This window comes from Plasmodium falciparum (assembly GCF_000002765.6).
Source record: "Plasmodium falciparum 3D7 genome assembly, chromosome: 13".
NCBI lineage: Eukaryota > Apicomplexa > Aconoidasida > Haemosporida > Plasmodiidae > Plasmodium > Plasmodium falciparum.
The window spans coordinates 470,001-482,500 of NC_004331.3; the positions used below are offsets into that span (position 1 = coordinate 470,001).

General features: G+C 19.2%; 5 protein-coding genes across 5 annotated transcripts in view; 2 read left to right on the forward strand and 3 right to left on the reverse strand.

Annotated features, from left to right (window-relative positions):
• Positions 1-594: 594 nt before the first annotated feature.
• On the reverse strand, positions 595-5,002 carry PF3D7_1310800 (tetratricopeptide repeat protein, putative; the record flags this gene model as incomplete). The annotated part of the gene is made up of 3 exons (XM_001349800.1): positions 595-706; positions 830-948; positions 1,076-5,002. 3 exons carry the CDS (start codon positions 5,000-5,002, stop codon positions 595-597), a joined length of 4,158 nt encoding a protein of 1,385 aa, XP_001349836.1.
• A 1,220-nt stretch (positions 5,003-6,222) lies between these two features.
• Positions 6,223-7,134, forward strand: PF3D7_1310900 (mitochondrial ribosomal protein S15 precursor, putative; the record flags this gene model as incomplete). The annotated part of the gene is made up of 1 exon (XM_001349801.1): positions 6,223-7,134. One exon carries the CDS (start codon positions 6,223-6,225, stop codon positions 7,132-7,134), a length of 912 nt encoding a protein of 303 aa, XP_001349837.1.
• A 289-nt stretch (positions 7,135-7,423) lies between these two features.
• On the reverse strand, positions 7,424-7,852 carry PF3D7_1311000 (protein ISD11; the record flags this gene model as incomplete). Its single annotated transcript, XM_001349802.1, has 2 exons — positions 7,424-7,582; positions 7,748-7,852. The coding sequence occupies 2 exons, from the start codon at positions 7,850-7,852 to the stop codon at positions 7,424-7,426; spliced, it is 264 nt and encodes an 87-aa protein (XP_001349838.1).
• Positions 7,853-9,352: 1,500 nt separating this feature from the next.
• On the forward strand, positions 9,353-10,840 carry PF3D7_1311100 (meiosis-specific nuclear structural protein 1, putative; the record flags this gene model as incomplete). Its single annotated transcript, XM_001349803.1, has 1 exon — positions 9,353-10,840. The coding sequence occupies one exon, from the start codon at positions 9,353-9,355 to the stop codon at positions 10,838-10,840; it is 1,488 nt and encodes a 495-aa protein (XP_001349839.1).
• A 658-nt stretch (positions 10,841-11,498) lies between these two features.
• Positions 11,499-12,500, reverse strand: part of PF3D7_1311200 (alternative splicing regulator, putative) — a gene marked incomplete at both ends in the record, with an annotated part of 1,584 nt that continues 582 nt past the window's right edge. The window contains one exon of the mRNA XM_001349804.1: positions 11,499-12,500. This exon is cut by the window's right edge and continues 582 nt beyond it. Coding sequence (XP_001349840.1) covers positions 11,499-12,500 — 1,002 coding nt within the window.

Below are 12,500 nucleotides of genomic sequence, written 5' to 3' on the forward strand. Positions count from 1 at the left end.
GTAAATAAAAATATATTATAAATATACATAGATTGTGTTTATTTGTGAATTGTATAACAAGATAATTTAATATTAGAAAAAAAGTCCTATAATATTTATAACTATTGCAAATATATATATATATATTTTTTTTTTTTAACTAAGGAAAATTTATAAACAATTAAATTAAAACCTTTAAATATATTTAAAGATTTTGTATAAAAAAATCCTTCAAAATTATTTCTTTGCGCATGTAGCTTTTATACTATTATTATAAGTAAAAAATTAAAGTCATTTTATAAATATTAAAACTTTTTAAATATATTATATTAGTGTTAACAAAAAAAAAAAAAAAATAAATAAAATAAAATAAAATAAATAAATGAAATATGGTATTGTATATAGTATAAAATAAAAAAAATATATATATATATAAATAAATAAATAAATAAAATAATACTAAAACCCATACACACACATATATATAGTACCATTAATATTGTGACAAAATGTTTCTCATTGTACACAAAATAAATGTCCTTATTTGCACACACACATATAAGAAATTTAAAGTGTGTTTTTAAATTATACTATAAAAAATATATTTTATATGGTTTAATTTAAAATGTTCTTTATTTGTGATAACTCTTGTAAGTTCTCACTACCCAGGTTTTTGTAATGGTTTAAGGTTGATTCGATAAGGCTCTTTAGTTGGTACAAAAAGGTTCTAATAATATAAAATAAATAAATAAATAAAATTAATATTAAATATAAATATATATATATAAGCAAACATTTATATATAGGAAAACATATATATATATATATATATTTTTTTTTTTTATCTTACCCTTTTTTTTCGCCGACATCATGCGATTTTATTAAGTGATAAAGAAATTTGATGGCAACCACTATCTTCGAAATCAACGCATCAACTAACTTTTCGTTATTGCATTTTTGTATTATACTCTACAATAAGGGAGAAAGAAAAAATTATTATATACCTAATATGTAATATATAAATATATATATATATATATATATATATACATATATATATATTGATATATATTGATATATTTTTTTTATGGTGTACCTCTATTGAACGTATTTCCTTAATTTTTGCCTCAAATGAATCTTGAAATTTTCCCTTTATAAAAAGAAAAAAGGAATGGGCATTCCAGAATGTATCCAGTTCTGTTATATATTGAGACAAATGTTCCATGGTTGTAATAATTTTATCTAGATAAGCTAGTCCATTTTTGTTTGGAATCAAAGTAGGTTTATCTTTTACTATAACATCAGATATATAATCAAATACCCATGGTTGTATTTGCTTAACTTGATTAACTTGACATATCATTCTTAAAGCTAAACAAAAACTGTCTATATCATTTTGTATAATAGATAATTTTAAATAAGTGTCCCAATATTTCCATTCATTATTATTCATTTTAACAGCTTGATTAATACATATTTTAGCTGCTTTGTATGTCCCCTTTTTCATATATAAGTAAGCTAAATTACCATATGATTTGCATGAATTGTCATTAGTCATACTTATCATGCGTGTAAATGCTTTTATAGATTCATCAAAATTTTGGATTTTCATATATGAACAACCTAATATAAACCAGATTTCTGGAAATAGAGGAGATAATTCTAAAGCCTTTTCTAAATATTCACTACATTTTTCATACATTTCTTTTTCATAGTAATATTTACCAATTAATCTAGCTGCCTTTGCATATTTAAAATTGGAGATTTCCCATGCATCAATATAATAGTTTAGAGCTCTTTGCTTCTCTATTAATCCATATAAACATAACAAGCATGGACTTTTTTTCTTTTTTAATAAATCATCTAATAATTCTCTTGCTTCTTCTTTTCTATCTGCTTGAATTAAACAAGAAATCGCTTCTTCCCATAATTTTAAATCTTTAAAAATATTAAACGCTGTTACAACAGATCCTATTTTTATCATTACAGAGCCTATTTCCTTTTTCATTTCCCACGTTGTAGGATAGTATACATCATATATGAATTTAAGTCTTTCCACAGATTCAGGTTTTATATCATAACATTCTTTATGTAGTTCATTTAATTGGGCTGCAGCTCTGTCAACAGTCTTAAATCGAAATGTTTCTCCTTTACATTTGAACCATAACATGCATGAATGTAAAAGCCAGTTTTGGTATTTTAACTGTTGAGATGAATATCTTTGATCTTTATAGGAAGTACAATTATTAGAAATATTAGGATGTACACAATTGCTTGATATATTTGTACTATTACTACCTATTATATTTATATTATTATTATTATTATTATTATTATTGCTTTTATTATTATCATTTTTATCTTTTGCCAAATGGGAATCCTTTTGATTAACATCATAACACTTGAGACATCTGGATATCACCGCATTTAATTTCTCAAATTTTATTTCATCATAATGAGGATTAAATCTGATCATTGAAAAACAATAATTGATTAAACATATTTGCTCTTGAAAAGATAAAACTTTAAAAATATTATTTTGCGAATCAACAAAATGTGGTTCTTCTAATATATCTGTATCTGGATCAAAATCTTTTAATTTCCAAGTTACTTTTGAATTATTTTTTTCTACTTCATTAGAAATTTTAACAATTTCTTTACTTTCATTTTTATTATAATCTTCCAATGTATTGTCTATATTACCACTTGTTATATTATCCTTTTCCTTATTTTCTATTTCATCTTCCTCTCCAAAATTAATCATTTTATCATTTTTAAATTGATACATGTTTTTTTCAGGAACAATTTCCTTTGAAGAATCGTCAACACACAAATCAAAATTATTATCATGTTCATCCGTTTTTTGATATATTTTATGTTCATTTATATTATTATTACAACATCCATTGGACATTCTTTGGCGTTCTAATTCATTATTACATATATTAGGTGTGTTTTTCAAATCACCTGGTGTATTTTGTTCTTGACATAATTGTTCATGTGGTGCTTTTTCGAAAGAAGTATTATTATTTGACAAAAGATTTGTTTCTTCTCTTTTTAAGGATGCATTTTGTTTATTACATATGTTTACACATATATTATTATTATTATTATTATTACTATCATCATTATCTATATTTATATGCTGATTAACATTAGATATCGGCACGTTGTGTTCATCATGATCAATAATACGATAATCACTCCTTAATATATCGTACTCACTAAGAGGTTCAATTTCTTTTAATATGGTAGATGTATTATCTTCCTGCTGATCCAACTTTGTTTTTAATACAAGTATAGTTGCTGGTATTTTTTGATACATTCTTTTTATTCCCATTCGACCAGTAAAGAAATACTGAAAATGACTTATTTGTGATAATAAATCTAATATCCTTTGATATGCACTTGTATAATTATAAAAAGCTAGATAAATAGAAAAATTGGATAATACGTATATTTTAAATTGTGTTGACATATAATTATTGTAAAATAAATTACAATATTTCACATGTTTTAAATTTTCTTTTACACAATCTACAATATCATAAATTTCATTTATATTTATATCTTGTTCAATTAATTCAAAATCAGGAGGTATAATTTTTATATTCTTAAATATATGTATAGGTTTATCAATAATATTAATTTTTAAAGAATAATAATAATCATTGCTTGAAGTAAATAATCTTTGCCATATAAAAAAAATCCTAGCTTTCCACAAATATTTGCTTTTAACAAAATATAATAATTTTAAATGATCAAATAATTTGTTACAAGGATAAAAATAATTACTCTTCTTATGATTATTATGAATATTTTCATTATTATGAATATTTTCATTATTATGAATATTTTCATTATTATGAATATTTTCATTATTATGAATATTTTCATTATTATGAATATTTTCATTATTATGAATATTTTCATTATTATGAATATTTTCATTATTATGAATATTTTCATTATTATGAATATTTCCATTATTATGAATATTTTCATTATTATGAATATTTTCATTATTATAAATATTTTCATTATTATAAATATTTTCATTATTATGAATATTTCCATTATTATAAATATTTTCATTATTATAAATATTATCATTATGAAGAGAGGTCATGGACTTATTCCTATTCCCATCATATTCAGAACTAAAAAAATGATCATATTCACAAAACGAAAATATATGATTATCCGTTTGATTGTTATAATTATTTATTAATCCTAAAAATATAATAGATAAAGAGAATGAATTTATTAATTCACAATATTCATATATTTCTTCACCTTCTAAACTTAAAAAACTTAAAGAGGAATTTAAAAATTTCGTATTATTTTTTATATGTATAGCATGTATAAAATCTTTAAAATAAATATCTTCATCATGAATAATTTGTTTATCTTTAATATCATAATTCAGTGGAGGGCCAGTCCAATTATATTGAACAAATATATTTAACAAAATATAACAACATAATAATAATTTTATTTCATATAAAAAAATATAACATGTGTGTAAAAATATATTATTATCATATTCCATTTCTTGATGTTTCTTTTTTTCCATAAATATATAATTACATATTTCTTTTTTAATATCTTCTATATTGTTAATACATTTATTACTAAAAATATCTTTTATATAATCAAAAATGTTGTGAATAAATCGATGCCTAATACATTCTTTATGCTTTGCATTCTTAATTAATTTTATAACGATAAATAAATCCATAAATTCTTCTATCAAATTTTCCAAAAAATTATTTTTTAATTTATTTTCTTCTTCTAAAACATTAATTAATATTTCATTATTCTTTTTGAAATCTACTACATTATTATTATTATTATTATTATCATTATTATTATTATTATTATTATTATTATTATAATATAATATTGATAAAGATTCTATAATTTCTTTTTCCTTAATCTCATATATATGTTCATCTTGGTAATGTATATAAATTAGTTCTTCTACAGACCAAAATATTTCCTGCAACTTTTCACCTGACATTATATATAAAAATTGGTTATTTTTAATATATTTTAAATAAAATTTTATATATTCAAATATATTATTTTTTAAATCTAAAACCCATGAAAAATTTATGTTTAATACAAAACCTTTTTCAACACAAAAGTTTAAAAAAAAAAAAATAAAATAAAATAAATTTGAATTGTTTATTATGGAAATATAGATATATAACTTGAAAACAAAATTAAACCAATAATATATAATTAAATAAATAAATAAATAAATATATATATATATATATATATATATATCTAATATATTTTAACATTTCTATATTTTCTTTAAAAGAAATATATAAATATTTTTATAATATATAATTATTTATATATTATATCAATAATATTTTATAATATATAATATTTATTATAAATAATATATAAAAATAATTTGAAATTCTACATCAATAAAAATACACCATCATAAGAAAATTATAAAAATATAATGTGATAAAAAAATAGATTAGTAATTTTTAATGGTCCTTTTTTTTTTTTTTTTTTTTTTTTTTTTTCTTAATTTTTTTATTCCTATAATAAAAAACTGAATCGATTCGATCTTTTTTTTCGAACTTATGCTTCCATTACATATTTAAAAAAATAAATACTATATATATATAATATTATATATATTATATATATTATATATATTTATTATGTATATATAATATTTATATATGGCATATATATTTCTATTCAAGTATTTATTCGTTCATGCTATACATACATATATATGTATAATATTAAAAGTTCTTATAAGAAATATATAACATAAATATTAATATTAAATAAATAAATAAGTAAATATATATATATATATATATATATATATATATATATATATATATATATATATATGTATATTTCTTTATAATATATAAAATTAATGATTAATCATTTATATATATATATATATATATATATATATATAATTTTCTTTTCCATTTTTTTTTTTTTTTTTTTTTTTTTTTTTTTTTTTTTTTTTTTTTTTTTTTCTCACATTCTTATGGGTACACATGAGAAATTATAAAATTACCCTTTCTAAAAAAATTTTACTTCAAAATTTTGAAGATGACATAAAGGGATTAAGTATATTTTGAACTATAAAAAAGAATGTAATTAAAATTTGAGATAGATATATAATATATTTATATTTATGTACATATCTTTATTTACGTTATGGTGTTATTATTTTACAAAAAAAAAATGAACATTATAAATAAAATATTAAAGGTACATAATAATGTTTTTTCCTCGGATAAGAAAGGAATGGATTTTTTTTTTTTAAGGATTTGTAAAAGATACGAATCAAGAGTTAAGGCTCATAGGTATACAGGAATTACAGCTGTAAAAATACATGCTCAGAAAACGGAATGGTATTTAAAGGCTGAAAGAGATTTTTTGTCTGAACGAAATAAGATACCTAATGGATATATAGGTTTATGGCAATATGATGATATAAAACATTTAAATCCGAATATTATAAATATGCTACATTTAAATTGTGGGAATAGTAAGCAGATACATAAATATAAAAAATTAAATATTAGAAGATTATTACAAAGAAGGCCTTTCGACGTAGGTAGTGCACCCGTTCAAATAGGTTGCTTAACGGAGAAAATTTTGAATTTAAGAGCACATATAATTCAACGTTGTAAGGATCATTCAAAAAAAAGAACAATGTCTATTTTATTAGCTCGGAGACAAAAACTTATGAAATATTTATACAAAACAGATTTTGAATTATATAAACATACATGTGATTTATTAAAAATTAAGTGTATTTTGTTTGCTATACCTGATTCAAGAGATCGATCCAGGGCAATTAATTCAGCAGCAATTGATGCTGACAGATGCAAATTTCTAATTCGACAAAAATTATGGAAAGGAAAATATAGACCCAGACCAATCAAAAATTCAAAAGGACAGACGGTCAGATATACTAGACATCCAATTGAACAGCCACCATCTGATTATGGATTACCTAAAGAATATAAACCACAATTATCAAATTCTTGGCCTTATGGAGTAAAAGAAAATTATGAAAAAGGAAATTATACAATACCAAATCCGACAGCTCCGGGTATTGGATACTGTCCAGTTCCTATGTTATTTTAAATGAACATATTAAAATTGTACATATGTACAATATGTAATTCGTAAGCTATTATGCACATAAAAAAGAAAATATATATATATATATATATATATATATATATTTATTTATTTATTTATTTATTTTTTTTGTTTTTATAATTTTTTTTTTTTTTTTTTAGTCATTTAAAAATTCATATTAAACATATAAGACATATATATATATATATATATATATATATATTTTATTGTACAAAAAAAAAAAAAAAAAAAAAAAAATAGATACTTATATATTTCCACGTGGACATATTTTTTATTTGTTAACTAAAGGTTTATCTACATGATACAAATTATGAATTATCGTTTGTCTCTTAAGCATATTAAGGTAGTCCCAACATTCATTTTGAAACGTTTTCAATTTTTCTGACTCAAAATTGGTATCACTACAAAATTCCCTGAACTTTTCTTTAGCCTGAAAAAAAAAAAAAAATAATAAATAAATAAATATATATATGTATCAAATATATTGTACACTTTTTAATATTTATACGAGAAAAGCATAACAAATTAAACATAACACATACATATTTATATATTCCAATAAAAAAAAAAAAAAAAAAAAATGTTTTATTTATACCTTGTTTGAAAAGTAAACATTATAATTTATATTTTCAAATTTAGAAGCTTCATTCAATATATGACGATATAACTTCTTAAGTTGTTTTATTTGATTCCCATTCATTATATATTTATATAAATATATATATATAAATATATATATTATATATATATATATATATATTCTTTATTTTTATTAATAACAATTATGTATATTTATTCTTTATAATATATAAATATAAATATATATATATATATATTTATTTTTTTTGATGTTAAAACGTGATGTTCTTTTGAAAATAAAATAATATATATTATATAAACATTTTTATAATATTATTTCTATAAATATATAATAATATATATATATATATATATATATATTTATCATACTCCAAATATAAATATAACCTTTTAAAAATGAATTAAAATATTTATATTTAAATGAAATGTTAAAATATGCAAAAGGGAATTTTTTAAAATATGAAAAAATGAAAATTAATTTTAAAAAAGATATCTAATAATAAATATTATATAAATATTATTAAATATAATAATATATATATTATATATATATATATATTATGCATATATAAAATAATATATATTATATATATAATAAATATTTATTTATTATATACTGATTTCCTCTTATGTTTTGTATTATTTTTATATACATGCTATCAAGAAACTATATGAAAACAAAATAAAGTTCAGAAATAAAAAAAATAAAATAAATAAATAAATAAAAGCAAAAAAAATATTTATTTTTTATTCATAATAAAAATATGAATGTTCTACCTAAGGTCTTACAAAACGACACCAAAAAGAAATCGTATACCATATTATATGTAGAAAAAAAAAAAATAGGAAAATTTTTTTTTATATAATTAAATAGATATTAAAAAGCAATGGTTAACAATAGAAAAAAAAAAAAAAAAAAAAAAAAAAAAAATTACTCAATTTATCTAATATATTATTATTATATATATAATACATATATTATGTGTATTGCGTGATATATATTTAATTCGTAATGTAAATTATTTTTTTTAAGAGCCATTATTATATATATATATATATATATATATTCCATTTCGTTATTTAAAAAAGACAGATTCAATTAGTTAAAGAATCATTATTTTCTTTCCTGTGCTCAAAATATTAATATAGAGTAAAATTTAATTTATTATTAATTTTTTCTTTTTCCTTCCTTTTTTTTTTTTTTTTAAATAATTTCCAAAAAGAATATCATTAAATATATCATTATTTAGTTATTGAAAAAATTTCTAAAAATATATCCATCAATATATATATATATATAAATGTATATATGTAATTATAAAAATATTCCTTATATTTTCTTTATTTATTTCTTATTTTTTATTTCTTATTTTTTATTTCTTATTTTTTATTTCTTAATTCTTATTCTTTATTTTTATCGCAACAGTTTGGTGATATGTAATTATTATACTGTATAGACCCATTTTGAATTAATGAAAATAAAAAGCAAAAAAATTATTTTATTTAATTTTTAATTTATAATTCCCTTTTTCTTTTTACTTTTTTTTCTTTTTTTTTTTTTTTTTTGTTTAAAATATTTTGCCCTTTTGCTTACGCTTAAATGAGAAAACACAATGAACGTTCTATTAATTCCAGGATACAGAAGGAACAAAAGAACGAATATGCTCGAGAACGAATTAGAAACGAACTAAAATTAGATAACTATAGTAGGATACAGAACGTGTCAGATGAAAAGGCAGACATTATTAAAAACAAAAGAGAAGAAGAAAAAGAAAAAGCAAATATTAAGAGGGAATATGTTGATGAGGAACAAAATATGTTTAATATGAATGTACCTGGTGATAATATGTCTAGAGACGAATTTGATGATAAAAGAAAATTAAAAGAAGAGAAAATTAAACAATGCCAACTATTAAATGAAAAACAACTAGAAGAAAAAGAAAAAGAAAAAAGAATTCTGAGAGAAAAAGCTGTTGAATATACCTTACAAAATGAAGAAGAATATAAACAACTAAAACGAAAATTAGATGAATTAGCTATTTTGAAAGACAGAGAAAATCAAATAAAAGAAGCTAATTTAATAAAAACTAAAAATAAAATTGAAGAAGATATGAAAATTAATAAAGAATTAGAAGAGATTATTTTAAAAGAAGATAAAGAAGATGATATGAAAAAAAAAATGAATTATAACAAAATAATGGATACCAAAAATGAATTACAAAAACAAATGAAAGAAAATATAAAAAAAAAAAAAGAAAAATATACAGACAATCTAGATGATAGAGCTCATGTAGAACAAATTGTGAAAAATTATCAAGAAGAAGAAAAGAAAAAAAAAGAAGAAGATTTATTAAAACAAAAAAAATTATTAAAAGAATTTCAACAACAAATTGAATTAAAAAATAAACAAAAAGAATTACAAAAACAAAAAGATAAAGAAGAAGAATTAAAAAATCAAGAATATATTAAACAAAAAGAACAAAAAATGAAAAGCTATATACAAAATAAACAAGATAAAAATATACAAAAACAAAAAGTTGTTAATCAAATAGCATATAAGGAATATCTAGTTAATAAAGAAAAAGAAACATTAGATGAATTATTAAATAAACTTTATATAGAAGAACATGATTTTAAGGAAAAACAAAAAGAATTAAAAGAAAATCAAAAAAAATTACAACTTAAAAATGACATGCTTAAACAATTAGAACAAGATATACAACTAAAAGAACAACAAAGGTTAGCAGAAAAACAAGAAGATGAAAAAAGAAAAATACAATTGTTAGAAGAAAAAAAAAAACTAGACAAATTAGATCAATATACAGATCAAAAGAAAAAAGAAAAATTGTTACAATATAGAAAAGAAATTTATCAAACATTCCAAGAAAAAAAAGAAACAATTAAACAAGAAAGGTTACAAGAACAAGTACAAAAAGAAAAATTAATGGAAGAACAAAAAAAATATGAACAACTCATAAAACAAGAAAAACTCAAATTGTTAGATAAATATAGTGATGATATATTACAACAATTACCTGAAGAAGTCTACCAAAAAATGAAAAGCGAAAATATTATAATCGAAAAGTAATCAAAATGTAAACACATGGAATAAATATATAAATACACATATGTGTATAATATATTTATATATTTATATATTTATACATTTATATATTTATATATTTATACATTTATATATTTATATATTTATATATATTTATGTTTTTTTTTTTTTTTTTTTTTTTTTTTTTTTTTTTTTTTTTTTTTTGTATGTCTCTTTATGTGATCATTACCATACACCATGTTAATTATATAAAATATAAACATTATAAATGTACGATACAAAAAAAAAAAAAAAAAAAGATAAAGAAAATAAAAAGATAAAGAAAAAAATATGTATTCACAAATATATATTTATCTATATTCCTTTTTATTATTATAATACACTGTAAAATAACAACAACATATTTATAATATTAAAAACACTTAAAAAAAATTGTAAATAAAAAATATACAAATTATAAAAAGTATATAATATATAATATATAATATATAAATGGTATAATATATATATTATAGTTAACAAAAAATTCAAGATACAATAATATAATCAAATATTTTAATTCGCCTTTTTTTTTTTTTTTTTTTTTTTTTTTTTTTTCCTTTTTGTAAGACATATATAAAACTTTCACCTTTTGCACCTTTCCCTTTATAAAAAAAAAAAAAACATATGTAACTTCCAAATTTCATTGTATTATGTTTAGTTTTCCGTCCAAGGACCAAGAAGCCATAATGTTTTGATTATTATGATGTATAATTCCAAGTATATCTTTATCATGTATTTTCATTTGATTTAATAATTTGGATGTATTATAATCAAAACAATATAAATTATAATCTTCTGCTATACAATACACATATTTAAAATTTGGAGAGATACATGCATATAAGAAATATGGCGAATCATAATCTTTGTCTTTGTCTTTGTCAATAGTATTTGTATACGTTTTAATAATTTTTCCTTTCATATTCATAATATAGCAATAGGGTGATTTAGAACATACTAATATATGATCTTCTAAATTTTTATTTATTAGAATAATATTATTAAGAGATGGGAATATTAGATTTTCACTTTTATTAAAATATACATAAAATGAAGTTATACATTCTAATGTTTTTTGATTATATATAAATATTTTGCCTTGATCTGTTGCACATATAATTTTAGAATTATCTAGTGTATAAATAGCTGAGTGTACAACAGAATCTTCATGTTTTCGAAATTCTTTTAAACATTTTAATGATTTTAATCCGAATATTTTTACAGATTTATCATATGATGATGTTAATATTTGTGTTTGATCATTATTAAATTGAATAGATATTAAAGAATCATTATGAGCATTTATAATTTTTAAGCAAATCCCAGTTTTAATTCTCCATATTTTAATTAGACCTTTCGAATCACCACTTAATAAAATTTCATCATCTTTACTTATACATAAAGTTACAATAGGATTATCATGTATCATTAAATTATTTTGTTTTTGATATTCTAAATCTAAATTTAATTCTCCAGTGATCCAATTCCAAATTTCAATAAATCCATCAGAAGAGCCTGTAATTAGATAATCATTATTATATGATGATATACAACATTCTACATTAGATTCTTTTCCAAATTTTATACTTTTTAATATTTTCTCTGGATATACATCTATAGTATTTATTATATCTTTTTCTAT